The sequence below is a fragment of the Nerophis ophidion genome, linkage group LG03, assembly GCF_033978795.1.
Source record: "Nerophis ophidion isolate RoL-2023_Sa linkage group LG03, RoL_Noph_v1.0, whole genome shotgun sequence".
NCBI lineage: Eukaryota > Metazoa > Chordata > Actinopteri > Syngnathiformes > Syngnathidae > Nerophis > Nerophis ophidion.
Genome location: NC_084613.1, coordinates 12,989,068 through 13,009,285, shown reverse-complemented (window position 1 = coordinate 13,009,285; position 20,218 = coordinate 12,989,068). Strand labels below are relative to the sequence as shown.

General features: G+C 41.0%; 1 protein-coding gene across 5 annotated transcripts in view; it reads left to right on the top strand.

The window, feature by feature from the left end:
• LOC133549135 (CUGBP Elav-like family member 2) overlaps positions 1-20,218 on the top strand; it is a 78,682-nt gene that overhangs the window by 30,861 nt on the left and 27,603 nt on the right. For all 5 annotated transcript variants that reach the window (XR_009806030.1, XM_061894283.1, XM_061894282.1 and 2 more), the window contains exon 3: positions 13,255-13,337. Coding sequence is in view for 4 of the 5 variants with exons in the window: in XM_061894283.1 (XP_061750267.1) it covers positions 13,255-13,337 (83 nt within the window). In the remaining variant the exon portion in view is untranslated. The remainder of the gene's footprint in view (positions 1-13,254; positions 13,338-20,218) is intronic.

Here is a 20,218-nt window from a genome sequence, read left to right as displayed (position 1 = left end):
GGTGTAAAGATCGGTGTAATTTGGCCTGTCGCCACCATCACGTCTCCATCTCACCACAGCCTGGGTTCACTACAGACTGTGGTGAAGTAAGCCGGCTTCGTCGCGTTAAAAAGCCTACAATTTTTGGTTGTGTTTTCCGCTCCATATGCTGAGTGGCAATATACGATGTACATAAATGATAAATGGGTTGTACTTGTATAGCGCTTTTCTACCTTCAAGGTACTCAAAGCGCTTTGACACTACTTCCACATTTACCCATTCACACACACATTCACACACACTGATGGAGGGAGCTGCCATGCAAGGCGCCAACCAGCACCCATCAGGAGCAAGGGTGAAGTGTCTTGCTCAGGACACAACGGACGTGACGAGGTTGGTTCTAGGTGGGATTTGAACCAGTGACCCTCGGGTTGTGCACGGCCACTCTCCCATTGCGCCACGCCGTCCCTACATCTTTTTTTTTTCCCGTAAAGTTAGAACAAAACAATCTTAGTTACCTGAGATACTAAGTATGTCATTATTTTGTCTTAGTAGGTCAATATTTACTAAGTCAAAATAATGACCAAGTCAAATTAATGACCTACTTTAAATAAGTGTTTGACAAAGAGTTAAAAGTGGGGCCACATGACGACATATGCTCGACTCATGCTTAATATACAGGACATACATTTTTTATTTTTTTTAAGACTTAGGTTTATAAGGTGGCCGCCTTAACAACAAAGCTATGCGGGAAACCCTGAATTATTATGAAGGGTATAATCATAGTGTTTCCCACAGGTCAGTAATGTACTTGCGGAAATGGGGTCCCAGAGGGGGCTGTGGGGAATAAATGTGACATCATTGTTTAGTTTGTAATTAGTCAAAATGGGTAAATAAACGTAATACATTTAAAGACAAATATTTTGTGTTTTAGTTATTTGTATTAAAATTTCAGCGTTCTCTAATTACATGAGTTTAGCTCTATTTATCCATTTTAGATGTTTTTTTTTTCCTGGTCCATATAAAGACAGCCATGTTCTGTGGGTGGCCCGCGACACACCTCACTTAAGTTAAAGTTAAAGTACCAAAGATTGTCATACATACACTAGGTGTGGCGAAATTATTCTCTGCACTTACCCTTAATCACCTCTTAGGGAGGTGAGGGGAGCAGTGGGCAGCAGAGTTGGCCTCGCCCAGGAATCATTTTTGGTGATTTAACCCCAATTACAACGTTTTAGTGCCGAGTTCCAAGCAGGGAGGTAATGGGTGCCATTTTTATAGCCTTTGGTATGACTCAGCCGGTGTTTGTACTCACAAACTACCGATCTCCTTCCTAAACTTGTCCCGGAAGTCACACCCCTTAGGCAAGGCCATTAGCTCGAAGCCGTAGCCAGCCGCTCCACAAGCAATGGCTGACATACGTGTTGTCGTACTGTGTGGATATTATGTCTCTCGTGATTTATGCTAGACTCGATAATTTTTCCCCACCTCCTAACAATTGTACTCTTGTGATAGTCTTTGCCAGAACACCGGCGAGAAATGTTTGCAGGTGACGGAAAAGTGTCTTCCGACTCCATTAAGCATGATGGCTAGCCGTCGGTCCTGCTAGTGTGACTCCAAGGAGACAAGCAGAGCACAGTCTTGTGTCGGCATCCGCGACTGTCGGCGTCTAATGGCAGCAGTGCAGTTTTTAACACACGCCGTGTTAGAATCCACGGAAGTGAAACTAGGCAACTGGCTGCAGCAGCCTGGGAAATGTTTGTTAATGCTGGCCGAAGAAGTCATGGAGCTTCATGCCTTATCGTGATTAAAATGTATGGAATTAGGGCTGGGCGATATGGCTTTTTTTTTTTTTAATATCTCTATTTTTAGGCTATGTCACGATACACGATATATAACTTAATATTTTGCCTTAGCCTAATCACACCAATATGATTCAATGTGTCTACATTAAAACATTCTCGTTCATACTGCCTTAATATTATGCTCATTTTAAACTTTCATGCAGAGAGGGAAATCACAACTAAGTCAATTCACCAAAAGTATTAAACAGTTATTAAGCAGTGGCACAAACTTTCATGTCATTTCAAAACAAGTGTTAGATTGTCAGACATTTTAAAACAAGCTATGAGTGCACTTTTGTGCATGATGTCACTAAGATGACATATCAAAACAACACTAAAGTGCACTTTTGTGCATGTCACAAGATATTTCAATATCTTTATTGAAATTAGTAACTATAAGAAAGATCAAACATTGTTTTAGAAAGACAATAATATATATGTATATAAATACAATTTATGATTTCATAATTATACATATAGGTTATATTAAAATGTATATATTACCACTTTAAATGGAATTTAAATAAATTGTGTATATATAATATATATATATATATATATATATATATATATATATATATATATATATATATAAGTGTACAAATGTATATGTTTGATTTAAATGTTAAACTGTGTATATGAGACGTGTGCTACATGTATGTTGCTTATATATTGTTTAAAAAAAAAAAGTAATATAAGTGAAGCATGTTTTAGATTTGATATATTTTGAACCTTGTTCTTGTTGTGAAGGGGTAGGTTTATATAAGCCCTTTCGGCTCAATCATTGCTCAAATGAGTGTTTTTTTTTTGTTTTTTTTCTTGTTGTTCTTTGTTTTATGTGAAGATTGCCGAAATAAAATACATTGATTGATTGATTGAATAACTGTCAAATAAAAGTGAGCTGCATAATGGGAAATCAAATCGCTATGTGGTAGGTTCCTGCGGACGTTATCTCCTTCTGTTGTTCACGTTTTTTTTCATACGGTGTTTATGTGGAAATGGTTGCCTTGGCTTTTTGTTGGTGTGGCACCGAACGGAGATGTTGAAATACGGAGTAAGTACTCTTCATTCTCCCACAGGTGACTTTTCAAATGATGCTACATATTAGCAGTAAAGCTACTTTTTGGAGCAACGCTTTTGCCCCACACCTGACAAATTACGCTTGTCGGTTCGACATATTCCCACTTGAAGCCAAACCACCGCCAGACGCCGGACCCCCTGCTGTTTTTCTTGGGAATTCATTCTTCCTTCATTTGTTACCAGATTCGCCCTTTCTTTCTCTCGCATTACCACTGGCACCACAGCTAACATTACCTGTGTTGCTACCTATAGGCTCCACGAGGGTGTATACGTATGGGATGTATGTAAGAAGGTGCGCTTGCTGTCTGAGAAGGAGAGACACGAGAGTGGGAAGAGCCTGCAGTGTAATGCAAGCAGCTAAAAGCAACTGCGTGAGAACGTATACTTGAATATCACGATATGCAAGCAGCTAAAAGCAACTGCGTGAGAACGTATACTTGAATTTCACGATATAGTCATTTTCTGTATCGCACAGAGAACAAACCCTCGATATATCGCCCAGCCGTATTTGGAATAATGCAGCACTGTTTACACTAGTTAAAGGTCCTTTATAGACAGACAGCTGTGCTGTTTCCAAGAATCAGTTGTATGTTTGTTGCTATGAGTTTTAAACTAAACCCGCGACTAGCACTGGTATTTCGTGTCACCTTTTTGACGTCGCAGCAGAAAGTTGCCAAAAAGTTGTCCATTAAGGGTCAGTTATTTTTGGTACCGCACTCCTCTTTTGACTTCCATACGCGGTGGTAATGAGATGTTGGAGACAGTGCAGTGAAGTAGAAACCTGCCAGGCTGCAAAGTGCAATGAGAAGCATTCTGTCTCTTTTAACTAGCAGCAGGTGGACAAACTTGAACAATTGTCGGTCGGACAACGTCGCTTAAGTTCAAATTTGCTGGACACTTGACTGGCTCTGTCAGGTCGAAGGCAATTATCCACCCGTGAGTTGTTGTGGTCGCGGTCAAACCAGGTTAGTTCTGGGCTCTGTCTCAATTGTGACCAGTGACTTTACAGTCTGTGTGGCGTGTCCTAAATAGCTGGTGTGGTTCAGATGCGTCTTTGGCAAGGAAGGTTCAGGTCAACAAACAGGGTTTGTTTAAAAGATGCGAGTTCTTTTTAAGAGACAACATTGTTGAGAGATATCTGCATGCCAGGTGAATAAAATGCAAATCTCCCAGACTTAATTAAAATCAAATGTTTAATACTCCATAAAGCCTGTATTAAGGATAAGACTCTTCAGTCCTGGGAGTGTTGTCCCCACTCGTCAAAGTTAACGTCACATTTATTAGGTATGCACAATTTGCTTTTTGAACAGATACCAATACAATCCAACTACCTGCTTTCTTCAGATCGATACTGACTGACAACCGATAAAATTGAAATAAAAAAATAGATTTGCTTAAGTTATCTGTAGTGTCTGCACACTTTTCTTTGTGGCTGGCTTCGGGGCATCTTTTTTTAGTAGCAGGCATTTTCCAAAACATCGTTGTAGCTCAGCTGACGTTTGAAGTGGCTGATAGGTTCGATCTGGTGATGTCTTTGTTTTTTCCTCCTAGCAAAATGTCTTCTTTGAAGGAGTGAAAAAAAATCTCACACAATCAACTCTAGCGCTGTACGTTATGGACAAACATACATCCAGATATAGGTAATTTCATATCGCGATATGGCCTTTTTTTAACATCTCTATTTTTAGGCCATGTCACGATACACTATATATATCTCTATTTTGCCTTAGCCTTGAGTTAACACTTGATGTATGTAATCACAATAGCATGATGATTCTGTGTGCGACATTAAAACATTCTTTATACTGCATTAATATGCGCTCATTTTGAACTTTAATGCAGAGAGGGAAATCACAACTGTCAATAGACCAAAATTGTATTTATTAAGCAGTGGCACAAACATTCATGTCATTTCAAAACAAAGTGCAAGTTTGTCAGACATTTTAAAACAAGCTATGAGTGCACTTTTGTGCATGATGTCACTAAGATGACATATCAAAACAACACTAAATTAAAGTGCACTTCTTGTACAGAACGCCAGTAAAATAGTTAAAAACCAATAAATTGCACTTTTGTGCATGATGTCACACACGATATTTCAATAACTGTCAAATAAAAATGAGCTGCATAAGAGGAAATCAAATAGTACATGTGCTTCGCTATGTGGTAGGTTCCTGCGGACGTTATCTCATTCTGTTGACTACTTTTTTCATACGGTGTTGATCTGGAAATAGTTGCTTCGGCATTTTGTTGGTGTGGCACCGGCCGCAGATGTTGACATGCAGAATTTCAAGCACTCTTCATTCTCTAGAGCAGGGGCGCTCACACTTTTTCTGCAGGTGAGCTACTTTTCAATTGACCAAGTCGAGGAGATCTACCTCATTCCTATTTATAATTTATATTTATTTATTTATGAAAGAGACATTTTTGTTAACAAGTTAATGGTGTTTAATGATAATACAAGCATATTTAACACACATTGATTCCTTTCTTTCATGAAGACAAGAATGTAAGTTGGTGTATTAGATTCTGATGACTTGCATTGATTGGAATTAGACAGTGGTGCTGATAATGTCAGCATTTTCAAATGGAGGAAAAATAAAGTCCTCCTTTCTGTCCAATACCACATGACAGTGGTTGGATTTGGCATCTCATTTGTCCAACTTGCATACTCGTTTTTAAACACTTTGTTATGAGAGTAGCATGTGTGTGTGGCCCTTTAATGTCTGGCAGCAGGTGAGTGACGTCAGTGAGAGTGCGGGTGGGCAAGCAATTGAGAAAGCGGTCGCTGAGGTCGGGGGAGAAATACATTAGCATCAAACTCCGTAGCTTGCTAGCTTGTGCACGCTAGCTTTCTGAGACTCTTATTTTGTTAGCACAGGGAGGATGAAACAGGTCTTTTATGGTGAAGACCGGAACTGTGCACTCGGTCTTTAGAGTTTTGACAGTAGGTACGGAGTCTCTAGAAATAAAATGTGTTTCTCTGCGTCCGCCCTGTTACTGATTTTTTTCTTAAATATGAGCTTGCAGCAGCCAGCGTCATCTCAAAAGATCCTCTGGTGCCGAGAATGTCAAACAACTGACGAAAGTGAAGTCTTGGTATGATTGATGATTGCTCATTTTTATGTATATTTTTTAATGCCTGGCTTGAGATCGACTGACACACCCTCCGAGATCGACCAGTCGATCGCGATCGACGTAATGCTCACCCCTGCTCTAGAGGGAGACTTTTCAAATGATGCTACATTAGCAGTGGTGTTACTTTTTGTAGCGACGCTTTTGCCGCATAAATGTTCAACATTTTCCCGCTTGAAGCCAAACCACTGCCAGACGATGGTTCCCGTGCTGTTTTTCCTGGTAATTAAATCTTCCTTCATTTGTTACCAGATTCGTACCTTCTCTCTCTCGTATTATCAATCGCACCACACTGTTAGCATCACAGCTAATGTTACCATGTCGCTACTGGTCTGCTCCATGGAAGCGTGTGACATTGTTCACGTGACGTATGTTTTAAGTCTCTTTAAGGAGGAGAGACAAGAAAGCGTGGGAAACACATGCAGTGTAATGCCCGCAGCTAGAAGCAACTGCGTGAGAAAGTATACTCTAATATAACGATTTAGTTATTTTCTATATCACACAGAGACAAACCCGCGATATATCGCCCAGCCCTACAGCCTACTCTGTCCTTTTCCTGTACAAGTGGTCCGTGTTAACAGTCCAGTCCAGCTTGTTGTTGACCCAAAAAGGTCGTACTACGGTATATCCATCGTTACATTGCACAGCGGTTATCGACCACATCGTGTTTTTTTACAGTGAGTTCAGGGAAAGATTACGACCGGTCGAGTAGAAGTAAACACCTAATGCACACCTGGCAGTGCTTGTGGACGCATTTTTAGCGTGCCGTCCAAATTTACGAGCTTTTTCTCCATCCAGAATAGGGAAAAGGCACACAAAGTACCTATTTGTTTTGCATCGTTATTGTGACTTATTAGTCTATACGCTAGAGTCTATACAGACTCCTTAGGGACCTTGTAAATGGCATTAAATACGAATGTGCAGTCCAATCTGTCGGTGTGTAAAGCACAGCGTTTGCACTAGATTTTGGCCGTCCTCCCCCTTGTGTTCACTGAGTGGGAGTTCAAAGGCTCCTTATTTTCAGCCTACCCCCCGCGGTCCCCAAGCACTTCCTCCTCCTCTTCCTGGTTCTTTATGGCGTTTCAGCTGCTACGGCCTATTGACATGTTAATGTATTCTAATAGCTAATCTGACCCAATCACGGCGGTTCGTATGAGGTGGATATTTTGCCGGTGCCATCTCTACATGTCTCCACCCCCACCGCCCCAGACACCTTTCCCAAAATCTCACTGCCACTGGGAGTGACGGGGGGCTTATGTTCATTTGCAGAACAGATAAAACAGCCGTCTCTTAGGTAATCGGTTTGTGTGATGATTTAGTTGAACCGCGTCTGTTTTCAGTCTGTGTCAAATGCGGGTCAACGACAACAACAAAAAAATCATCTGAAAGCTCCGTAAGCGACGTTTGTGGGCGAGGAGGACGGAAAGCGTCTCGACGAGAATTCGGGTTCAGCAGCCCCCCCCTCCCCACGGCACGGGGAGCTCCAGTAACGGCATAATACACACTATGTAGGTCAGAGACGCTGCAGTGCTCCACTTCCCCATCCCAGTGAAACTGACAGGCTGGAACGCCACCGGCGGTCTGCTGGGACGGAGGGATGAGAGGCTTTTTCCCCTCCTCCCAACCTCCCTTGCTCTTTTCTTCCGCCCGCTTCCCCCACTACCTCTTTCTTCTTGCTTGACTGATTGTACGTTTGAGTTTGAATTGACAGTGCGCTCTGTCCGTATGCATGGACTGTCTTGAACTGTGGGCCTCATGACAGCCATGGCCACACAGCGGCCTCCAAACCATGTAAAGCCCGGCGTATACTCATAGGGCTGGGCGATAAATCGAATATACTTGATATATCGCGGGTTTGTCTCTGTGATATAGAAAATGACTATCGTGATATTCAAGTATACGTTCTCACTACAGGCTTTTATCACTCTATCTCTCCTTCTCACAGAGACATAAAACAAGCGCACCTTCTTACATATGTATACCCCCTCGCGGAGCAGAGAGGTAGCGGCATGGGTAACGTTAGCTGTGGTGCGAGTGGTAACAATCTGGTAACAAATGAAGGAAAAATTGATACCCAAGAAAAACCGCGCGGAGTCCATCGTCTGGCGGTGGTTTGGCTTCAAGTGGGAATATGTCGAACAGTCAACGGTAATTTGTCTAGTGTGGGGCAAAAGCGTTGCTAAAAAAAAATAGCATTACTGCTAATTTGTAGCATCATTTGAAAAGTCAGCCGCTAACGAATGAAGAGTGCTTAAAACTCCGCGTGTCAACATCTCCGTTTGGTGCCACACCAACAAAATGCCGAGGCAACCATTTCCACATCAACACCATATGAAAAAAATAGTCAACAACAAAAGGAGATAATGTCCGCAGGTACCTAACACATAGCTAAGGACATACACTATTTGATATACTATTATGCAGCTAATTTTTATTTGACAGTTATTAAAATATATTGTGACATCATGCACAAAAGTGCACTTTTTGTTTTAAACTTTTGTAGTGGTGTTCTGTACATAAAGTTCACTTTAATTTTAGTGTTGTTTTAATATGTCATCATAGTGACATCATGCACAAAAGTGCACCAATAGCTTGTTTTAAAATGTCTCTGACAATCTTGCACTTTGTTTTAAAATGACATGAATGTTTGTGCCACTGCTTAATAACTGTTTAATAAACACAGTTTTGGTCAATTTACTTAGTTGTGATTTCCCTCTCTGCATGAAAGTTTAAAATGAGAATATTTATGCAGTATGAACAAGAATGTCTTAATGTAAACACAGAATCAACATACTGCTGTGATTATTTGCACAAGTGTTAATTCAAGGCTAAGGCAAAATATCGATATATCTTGACATGGCCTACAAATATCAAGATATTTAAAAAAGGCCGTATCGCCCAGCCCTATACTCTCGCGTCACGTAGCTTGCGTCCCCCTCTGACGGCGTCTTGTTTGATTTATAGTTCTTCTGTGGGGAGGGGGTGGCGCCAGACTTGTAATTCTCTTTCAAAACACTAAGGGGCAGTGTCTCCAGAAGGAGCAACTGCAGTCGTTGACTAGATGTTATATTTTCTTCTATTGTCGATAAATGACAACGTCTACATCTTTCCCTACATTAGAACGAATAATTCAGAATCATCACTTTATTTTTGATGGACGTTTTGCTTATTAACCAGAGGAAAATACCTTGGCGAAAATGGACTTTTCAACTTCTAAACAAGTCTCGGCAGAGGACGCTATTATTAGCCAGTGTTGGTGCCAGGACATTTCAAAATGGGGCTCCGGGGTCCCTATCAAGTCATAAAAATGGGGTCCCACAGTAATATTTTGGGGTATAACCTCTATATTTTGATCTTGTAGATCAGTGTCAAAGATTGGTCCGCATCGCCGGCAGTAGGTCGGACACGTTTCCAGTGAGGGTTGGACTATGCCAAGGCTGCCCTTTGTCACAGATTCTGTTCATAACTTTTATGGACAGAATTTCTGGGCGCAGTCAGGCGTTGAGGGGATCTGGTTTGGTGGCTGCAGGATTAGGTCTCTGCTTTTTGCAGATGATGTCGTCCTGATGGCTTCATCTGGCCAGGATCTTTAGCTCTCACTGGATCGGTTCACAGCCGAGTGTGAAGCAACTGGGATGAGAATCCGCACTTCCGAGTCCATGATTCTCACCCGGAAAAGGGTGGAGTGCCATCTCTGGGTTGGGGAAGAGAACCTCCCCCAGAGGAGTTAAAGTACCTTTTGAGTCTTGTTCACGAGTGAGGGAAGAATGGATTGTGAGATCGACAGGCGGATCGGTGTGGCGTCTTCATTAATACGGACGCTGTATCGATCCGTTGTGGTGAAGGAGGAGCTGAGCCAGAAGGCGCAAAGCTCTGAATTTACTGGTCGATTTACGTTCCCATCCTCACCTATGGTCTTGAGCTTTGGGTTATGACTGAAAGGACTAGAACACGGGTACAAGCAAAGATGGAAGTTGTAGGTGTATTTATTTCAGTATAAAGGTGTAAAAAGTATTTTGCTTCGGTCATGAAATGATAATAGTGTGCCAGGGCATATAAGTTAAAAGTTAAATTTTTCCAATGATTGTCTCACACACACACACACACACACACACACACACACACACACACACACACACGCTAGGTGTGGTGAAATTTGTCCTCTGTATTTGACCCATTCCTTTGTTCACCCCCTGGGAGGTGAGGGTAGCAGTGGGCATCATTTTTGGTGAAATAACCCCCAATTCCAATCCTTGATGCTGAGCGCCCATTCAGGGATGTAATGGGTCCCATTTTTATAGTCTTTGGTATGACTCGGCCGGGGTTTTAACTCACGACCTACCGATCTCAGGGCGGGCACTCTAACCACAAGGCCGTGACCAATTTTAATTGATTTTTCTCACCTGTGTGTAGATCAGTAATTTAAAAACAGCCACATCTACAATTTCATGGCAAATAATGCAAACAAACTTGGAATATGGCAAGTTAGTTTTAATTGTCATTTAATAGAGTAGCACTCAATGCCTCTAGCATTTCATCTCTGGCTTCGTGATGCCCATAAGCTGTGTTCCCCTTTTTAAAAAGGCGGTGTGCGGGGTAAGTGACGTGTGTAATTGAGGAGAGGGAGCACTACCAACATAGTGGATGTCCGGTTGGCTTTGTGGGAAACAGAGTTGTAACAAATCGACGGCCTCGTCATTCCGACCAAAGAGCGGAACTGTAGGGACCCACTGCCGGGTAAAATGGAGTGTGTTTCCCCCAACAATAGATGGACCCCGGAGGGAACGTCTCCCCCGGCTCTCCTTGACCGCGGTCTGGGTGCTGAAAAGCAGTAAAGATGTAACATGATGTTTCTTGGTGCCTGGTGAGGCTGGATCTTTGAAAATCAGTACACTCGCAATTGTGTTCTTTTTCTTAGCCCGTTTACATCTCTAAAAATATCTTTACATCTTCATAAGTGAGCCATTTGCGGAAAAGTGGTTTCCGAAGCCACTTTTCATTGAAGCTTCGCTTCTTGGGTTCATTGCTCGCCATGACAAAAACAATAACATGCGGTAGTCCTAATACCAAATCCAAATTAAAGAAATTGTATCGAAAAGTTCATTACTTCAAAGTCGACCAATACAAACACAATAAACTGGGATGGAAATTTGACCCGGCAAATATAAACAAAACATCAGCGGAAAGCGATAATCGATTTAAAAAAAAAAAAAAAGAAAACCGGAGGTTTGAGGGGTTGGGAAAATGCGCGTCCTTTCTGATTTCATTATGTAAAAAAACAAATCGTGTCAACGCCAACAGTGTTAGCAACGCTATTCGCCATTCTGAAAATGGGACTAGAGAGCGCTTCATTTAAATAAAACTTTTAATAACTATTGTCGGTTAACGTGTATGGTCATGTTCAGAGTTCAGTTCTATGTCTGTAAATATAATGTGCCTGAAAGATTGACTGAGAAGTGTCATGGGTGAGAGATACATTTGTTCACGAGAAAGAAGATGTACCTGAATTGAACCTGTTGGCACAAGATTGGCAATAAATGTTGAAAAGAGTATTTTACTTCGACTTCCTATGGATGCAACAACACATTAAGCTGAAAAATACACATTCAGTCATAATTTTTAGAGCGCACTGAGATATTTAAGTACACTATCAGTTTTCATGCAAATGTTGCTTTTATAAATACTAATTTGTGCATTTCAAGTATTAGCCCACATTTCATATGTTTGTACACGGCTAGTTAGAACATGTACAGTATATACTGTAGTTGTAATAACGCGCATGATGTGCTGCATGTATCATGAATGATAAATATAAAGTGTGACTCACTCAATGGACTGTTGTCTGTTTGGTCCAGCTGGCTGGGGACATTTTTTCCAGAACATTTGGGGTCAGCCCTCCATTTATGTCAAAATAGCTTGTCTCCAAGTTCCACATTTCAGCTTCGTGTCATGCCGACCTCACTCTCGGATTCAGTCTGCTCCAACTTTCAGTAGTTCATCCTCTGTTCATTCAGGTTCAAAAGGATAAGGTTGTGAATCCTCATTTGTCCCAAAATAGTCGTTCTCGTTGTTTTGCAAACACGCCGTGATCAGAAGACACACACGTCTTTGTTTTCGGAAGTAAGAACACAGGTTGTTGCCGGAAGTCAGACGTGCACCACTCTGGAAAGAGAAATTAATGCGTGGAAAAAGTCAGTTCCAGCAATGATGACCAAAATACTTAAAATATTATACATACTATAGGTGTCTGTTACTACATTGTGTGTGTGTGTGTGTGTGTGTGGTAACAGACACCTTCATAACGATATACACACAAGTGTGTGTGTGTGTATGTGTGTATATATATATATATATATATATATATATATATATATATATATATATATATATATATATATAATTGTAGTGTGTACATTGTACAAATTACATATTGTTATGAAGGTGTCTGTTACTACTCTATCAATATATATATATATATATATATATATATATATATATATATATATATATACATACACATGTAAGGTTTATTCAAAATGTGGATGGAGGGTTTTGAAGTTATTGTCGAAGCTTTGAAGTGTACAATGGTGACTCATTGAACGCATATTTCAAGTGTTTTTTTTTTTTTAAATCTTTAAAATTCTAAAAAAAAAAGACGTCTGTTCTTGTTTCTCATAATTGTGAAATATATGCAAAATACCCCCCCCCCCCCAAAATGCAGTTCCCCTTTTAAAGACGTCATAAGCCCAGATGGTTAATAAATAGTTTTTCACACTTACATTTGTTCTGTTTGAGTAATTTCACTTGATCTTGTTTTTTTTTTTGTTTTTTTAAACATTCCACACAAAACAATACATTTATCAGCATCTGTCAATATGCAAGCTCCATTATCGGTGTCGTAATGGCAGTGGGGACAGCGAAACTTAATTCAGATTTTAATAGATAATGTAGATAGCATGGCATTTACATTTTTTTCATATAACGTAGCTAGTATAGATGAACAGAAGCGTTCAAATGCGCACGTTTTTTCATGCAGACAGTTTTTTAAACGCCACTGGGTTAAAAATGGAGGTAAAAATGTCCGTCTTCGGCATCAGAATATCCCGTCGTATTTTTCAAACATTGGACGTTCCCTTATTTTGCTTATTTTGTTGTTAAAGTGTGCTGCCTCTTCACCTCTCCTTTGTCCCCCTTTTTGTTCTCTCTCGATCCACAGGATGCTGTTTTGTAACTTTTTATACAAGAAAAGCTGCCCTGGATGCCCAGAATGCCCTACACAACATAAAGACCTTAAGTGGGGTAAGTAAGTGCACTTTATATACTCGTGTTGTCCTGATACCAATGCTTCGGTACCTGTACCATAATGATTTTGATACTTTTCTAAATAAAGGGGACCACAAAAAATTACATTATTTGCTTTATTTTGACAAAAAAATCTTTGGGTACGTTAAACATATGTTTCTTATTGCAAGTTTGTCTTTAAATAAAATAATGAACAAAAAAGACAGATTGTCTTTTATTAGTAATTAAGCAACAAAGGCTCCTAATTTAGTCTGCTGACATGCTGTAACATATTGTGTCATTTTCCATTCTATTTTGTCAAAATTATTAAGGACAAGTGGTATAAAAAAATGATGTAATAATCTACTTGTTAATTTACTGTTAACATCTGCTTACTTTCTCTTTCAACGTGTTCTATCTACACTTTTGTTCAAATGTAATAAGCAATCATCATACTTTACATTAGTTTTGGATGATACCACAAATTTGGGTCAGTCACTCCGATACCAATGAGTTACAAGATCTTACATTTGTCATATTCAATTTGATTGATTGATTGATACTTTTATTAGTAGATTGCACAGTTCAGTACATATTCCGTAAAATTGACCACTAAATGGTAACACCCGAAAAGGTTTTTCAACTTGTTTATGTCGAGGTCCACATTAAGCAATTCATGGTAGTCAAAGTCCTCATGTTTACAAGGACATATTTCCTGAGTTTGTAAACATCATATACATAAAAAAACAAAAGACGATGTTTTGATTCCAAAAACTATCAATGTTATCATAGTAGTATCGTTTAGAAATGCTCCTGTACTTTGTCATTACAGAGGATGTTAGGTTTAGATCAGGGGTGCCCACACTTTTTCTGCAGGCGAGCTACTTTTCAATTGACAAACTCGAGGGGATCTACCTCATTTATATATATCAGTTATATTTATTTATTTATGAAAGAGACATTTTTGTAAACAAGTTAAATGTGTTTAATGATAATACAAGCATGTGTAACACATATAGATGTCTTTTTTTCACGAAGACAAGAATATAAGTTGGGTGTATTACCTGATTCTGATGACTTGCATTGATTGGAATCAGACAGTAATGATAACGCCCACATTTTCAAATGGAGGAGAAAAAAAGTTGTCCTTTCTTTACAATACCACATGAAAGTGGTTGGTTTTTGGCATCTAATTCATCCAGCTTCCATACACTTTACAAGAAAAACATTGGCGGCAAATTCCGTAGCTTGCTTGATTGACATTCACGGCACCCGAGGGTCTTGTGAGATGACGCTGGCTGCTGCCAGTTCATTATTATGAAAAAATGACAGAGAGGAAGGCGAGAAACACTTTTTATTTCAACAGACTTTCGCGCCGTCCCTTCCGTCAAAACTCTAAAGGCCGATTGCACATTTCCTATCTTCACAATAAAAGCCCTGCTTCATGCTGCCTGCGCTAACAAAATAAGAGTCTCGGAAAGCTGGCGTGCACAAGTGATGTGCACGCCAGCTTTCTGAGGGATCGCTTGTGCACGCCAGTTTTCCGAGACTCTGTATTTAGTTAGCGCAGGCAGCATGAAGCAGGGCTTTTATTGTGAAGATAGGAAATGTGCAGTCGCCCTTTAGAGTTTTGACGGAAGATACGGCGCGAGAGTCTGTTGAAATAAAAAGTGTTTCTCGCCTTCCTCTCGGTCATATTTTAATAATAATGATCATGCAGCAGCCAGCGTCATCTCACAAGACCCTCCGGTACCGTGAATGTCATTTAAGTGACGTCTTGGTGAAGATTGATGATCACTAATTTTTAGGTCTATTTTTTTTAAAAGCCTGGCTCGAGATCGACTGACACACCCCCAGCGGGCGACTGGTAGCTCGCGATCGACGTAATGGGCACCCCTGGTTTGGATCCACCAATGGCGTTTGTTTACATTTTGACGCCGGTGAGCTACGGTGTGTAGTAAAGCATGTTGCTATACCTCGTCCTGCAGGGATGATATTAATTAAGGTGGTGTCTCCAGGGGGAAGGGGGCGCTTCCCAAAACAGGGTGTAAGGAACAGTGTAATTTGGCACGTCTCCATCTCACCACAGCCTGGGGGGGGGGGGCAATAGACTACAGACTGTGGTGAAGTAGGCCGGCTTCGTCACATGAAGAAGCCTATAATTTTTGGTTGTCTTTTCTGCCCCGAATGCTACGTGGCAATATACGATATATATCTCGATATTTTATCCGTATAGTAAAAACAAAACAGTCCTAGTTACCTGAGATACTAAGTGTCATTATTTTGACTTAGTAAATATTGACTTACTATGACAAAATAATTACTCAGTCAAATAATGACTTACTGTAAATAAGCGTTTGCAATAAGCATTTGAAAAAGAGTTGAAAGTGGGGCCACATGCGGGCATATGCTCAACTCATCATGCTTAATTTACAGGACCAAAAAAATATATTTATATATTTAAGAGCTTAGTTTAGGCCAGGGGTAGGGAACCTATGGCTCTAGAGCCAGATGTGGCTCTTGATGTCTGCATCTGGCTCTCAGATAAATCTTAGCTGACATTGCTTAACACGATAAGTAATGAATAATATCGGTGATATTCAGTGTTAAAAATAACGCTCAGAATATAAAACAATCTCATTCACCTTAATCCATCCATCCGTTTTCTTCCGCACCTGTTCATTAATAGTAAAAAGTATTTTATTTATTATTGGTTAACTTCAGAATAACAATGTAATTAAAAAGAATAAGAGACGTATACTCTAAATACAACTAAATGTGTGCATTTTTAAGTAAGACCAACATTTTTAGTGTTTATAAAATATTGTACGGCTCTCACGGAAATACATTTAAAAATATTTTGCTTTCATGGCTCTCTCAGCCAAAAAGGTTCCCGACCCCTGGTTTAGGCGGTGGCTCTTTGTTGTTAAGGCGATCAAAATAAGGACTTTGGAAGAAGACACGCATCACTTTCGACACTTTTAAAATAGCCGCCTTAACAACAAAGCGCTGCGGGAAACTCTGATACTTGTAAGAAACTTATCTTAACTTTATTTGTCGCCATGGAAACTAGGATTAGTGATTTTAGATGTAGCTAAAACACTGCCGACTGCGGCTGGACTTTCGCTGCTAGCTCGTACGATATGTCTTTTTAAAGCACCTCTTTCTGGTGGCTTTTCAGTGTTCTAACCTCACCTTTTTCCTTTAGTTTTTAAGCCGAATGCATCCGTTCTCCCTTTTCTGTCCACACACAGTCTGCTTGTAAGTACTCTGCTCGTAAACCAGCAATGACACGACGACGGGCGGGTGGGACCAGTACCTTTTACTGAATCCGATTCATTACATACATAACAAGATCTGATTGCTCAGTCACAGCTCTTTTATTAATTACTCTGTGTTATGTGTTTTATGTTGCAAGATTGCACCAAAAAAAATTTCTAGTTTTTGAACCCGTTCTCAAACAATGGCAATAAAAACTATTCTGATTAGTATCGCGGTACTATACTAATACCGGTATACGGTACAACCCTATTATATACATACACACCCACACATGATAGATGGCTTTTATGGCCCCGTCAGCCACCTGCATGTACTCCTCACAATGAGGTCCTGGGCCGACTAAAAACTCTTGACCAGAAAGAGTACACACATGGTGCCAAACCCCAGCCTACCAAATTGTTCAGGTATGGGCTGAAATTGGCTCGACCAAGGGGGAAATGTTTGTTCAGGCACAGTGAGCACTCGTTCACCTCCAAGTGAAACCAATTATTCATGTGTGTCCTCCTGAATCATTGATGCACGTTTTTTTTATATTTTTTATCCCCCCCTCCTTTTTCGTTTCCAGCTGTAATGTCCGCCGTACTCCAAATCTTTTATCAAGCCCGATAGATGACATATGCTCCAAGTATCCCCAATTTTTCTAATGGACTCCCCCGCCAGTTGACTTGATCTAAAGCAAACAACAGCGCCCGTCAATTGAATCGATATCTTAGTACACTGGAAAAAGAGGCGCTGCCGTCGAGGGCCGCGTGTAAATATTGAAGGTGGCTGATAAATGAGCTGGCTCTCCGCACTGGGGAGGGCGTGATCAGTCAGGCGGACATTTCAAATAAAGTGTGGCGTAACAGCATCCCTGGCACTGGCCGCAGGTGACTGAGTTTGGTTGGCGTGACCGCATGGAGGGGGAAAAAAAAAAACAGGCTTATAATCCCGGTCCAGGTTTTTCTCCATCCTTGTTCAGTGATGCTAGCCAGTAGCCATACCGAGCGGGCCATCTGTCTGCTTCTCTTTAGCACTTGTCAAAAACAAACCCACCACCTTTTCACGAGCTGTACAAGCTGCTCGTGCCTCTCGTGGGTGTTATTTATTCTTTGGTGCCACATGGCAGGTAAGAATGACTAGGAGGAAGTTATGTGAGGACGAACATAAAACCGACCCCAAAAAAAAAGATCAATTAAAGCGTTGGAAAAGAAATGGCAGCTCCTCGAGTGCTTGTACCGCAAGCCAACTGCCCACTCGCTTTCATGAAGAGTGAAATGTTCCAAGACTATAGATGTTTTTGTACAGTTCTAACTCAGCAATGCCTGGACCATTTTGTTTTTTATGGACTGTGTGACTTGGTCGTGCCAGCAACTTGAGGGTTCCTGGTTCGATCCCCAGCTTGTGTGTGATATGTTGTGGTTAAGGCCCGCCATCAATGTGAATGTGTGTATGAATGCGTTAATGTGGAAATAGAGTTAGGCCTCGTTTCCACTAAGGGTAAATCCCACCTAACCTTATCCGTGTCCACACACAATGCCGCCGTTTAAAAGACCCCCGCGCCTTTCCGTCCGCCGGCGCAACCCAACCGAATGGGCATGCGCGGAAGATGCGCACGTCATAGTCATCTCCAGTGGTATAACTCGGTTGGTAGAGTGGCCGTGCCAGCAACTTCAGGGTTCCAGGTTCGATTCCCGCTTCCGCCATCCTAGTCACTGCCGTTGTGTCTTTGGGCCAGACCCTTTACCCACCAGCTCCCAGTGTCACCCACACTGGTTTAAATGTAACTTAGATATTGTGTTTCACTATGTAAAAGTGCTTTGAGTCACTAGAGAAAAAAAGCGCTATATAAATATAATTCACTAATTCACTCAGTCAACTTGTTTACGTCACGGACACAGACACGTAGGACGGAATATGCTAGCTTGTGCGCGCCAGTCTCTGAGACTCTTATTTTGTTTGCTTTTATTGTTTTTATTGCGCTTTAGAGTTTTGATTGCAGGTACGGCGTGAGAGTCTGTTGAAATTTAAGAGTGTTCTCGCCTTCCTGTCGGTCATTTTTTCTTAATATTTAGCTCGCAGCAGCCAGCGTCATCTCACAAGACCCTTAGGTGCCGTGAACGTCAATCAAGTGGTGAAGATTATCGCTCATTTTTAAGTCTTTTTTTTATTAATGCCTGGTTGGCGATTGGCTTACACACCCTCCGCCATCGACCAATAGCTCGCGATCGATGTAATGGGCAACGGTCCTTTCTATTTCGCTTTCTCTAGTCAATTAAAAATATGTATCTGAAAAAAGCAGTTCATCGGATTTGTTCTATACTCTACTCAGAGGTTATCAAAGTGTTTAATGTTGAAGTTCTGTTAAATAAAATGGACCGCCCAATACCCTGGCCACCTCGTTCACCAAATATCGCTTCCCCTGGCTTTTTTTTTTTTATGGGGTTACATTAAATATATCATGCATCTAACAAAGATTGATCGAAGGATAGATACTTTAATAATCTTCGAGGAAATTCACAAAGGCATCAACGCCCTGAAGCGAAAGAACTGATGTCCTCATCGATAAAGCAATGCTAAAGCGAATGTTGCAAGAAATTGAGTACTGCCTTGATATGCTTTGTGCATCCAATAGTGCCCACTTTAATTGTAATCAATGAGGCAAAATACCTACTCATTTCTACAGATTTGACCGTTAATTTGCTTTTGTATTAAACTGGTGAAATTGTAAAGGGACTTTATGGACACCCTGTAGATCACAGGTGCCAAACACAAGGCCCGAGGGCCAGATCTGGTGAATGCTTGAAAATAAAGCTTTTCTCCTTTCGTACTGAACATATTTAAGTCTTTCAATTTCGACAGAAAAAGTGAATGCACTGTGTACACTTGCATGTATTTGAAGATGGATTATTATCTGACCCTGCAAAAGATATACTAACATACTTTATATTCAAAAACATATTTTTATAATCAAACGTATAGGAAATTGGGTGATATCATTTGGCTAATGTGAATATTATATAATCTCATGATACATAAATATTTATCTGCTCCTCTCTATAAGAAGGGGAACCGGAGGGTGTGTTCCAACTATCGTGGGATCACACTCCTCAGCCTTCCCGGTAAGGTTTTTTTCAGGTGTACTGGGGAGGAGGCTACGCCGGATAGTTGAACTTCTGATTCAGGAGGAACAGTGTGGTTTTCGTCCTGGTCATGGAACTGTGGACCAGCTCTATACTCTCGGCTGGGTCCTTGAGGGTGCATGGGAGTTTGACCAACCAGTCTACACGTGCTTTGTGGACTTGGAGAAGGCATTCGACCGTGTCCCTCGGGAAGTCCTGTGGGGAGTGCTCAAGAGAGTATGGGGTATCGGACTGTCTGATTGTGGCGGTTCGCTCCCTGTACGATCAGTGTCAGAGCTTGGTCCACATTGCCGGCAGTAAGTCGGACACATTTCCAGTGAGGGTTGGACTGCGCCAAGGCTGCCCTTTGTCACCGACTGTCTGTTCATAACTTTTATGGGCAGAATTTCTAGGCGCAGTCAAGGCGTTGAGGGGATCCGGTTTGGTGGCTGCAGGATTAGGTCTCTGCTTTTTGCAGATGATGTGGTCCTGATGGCTTCATCTGGCCAGGATCTT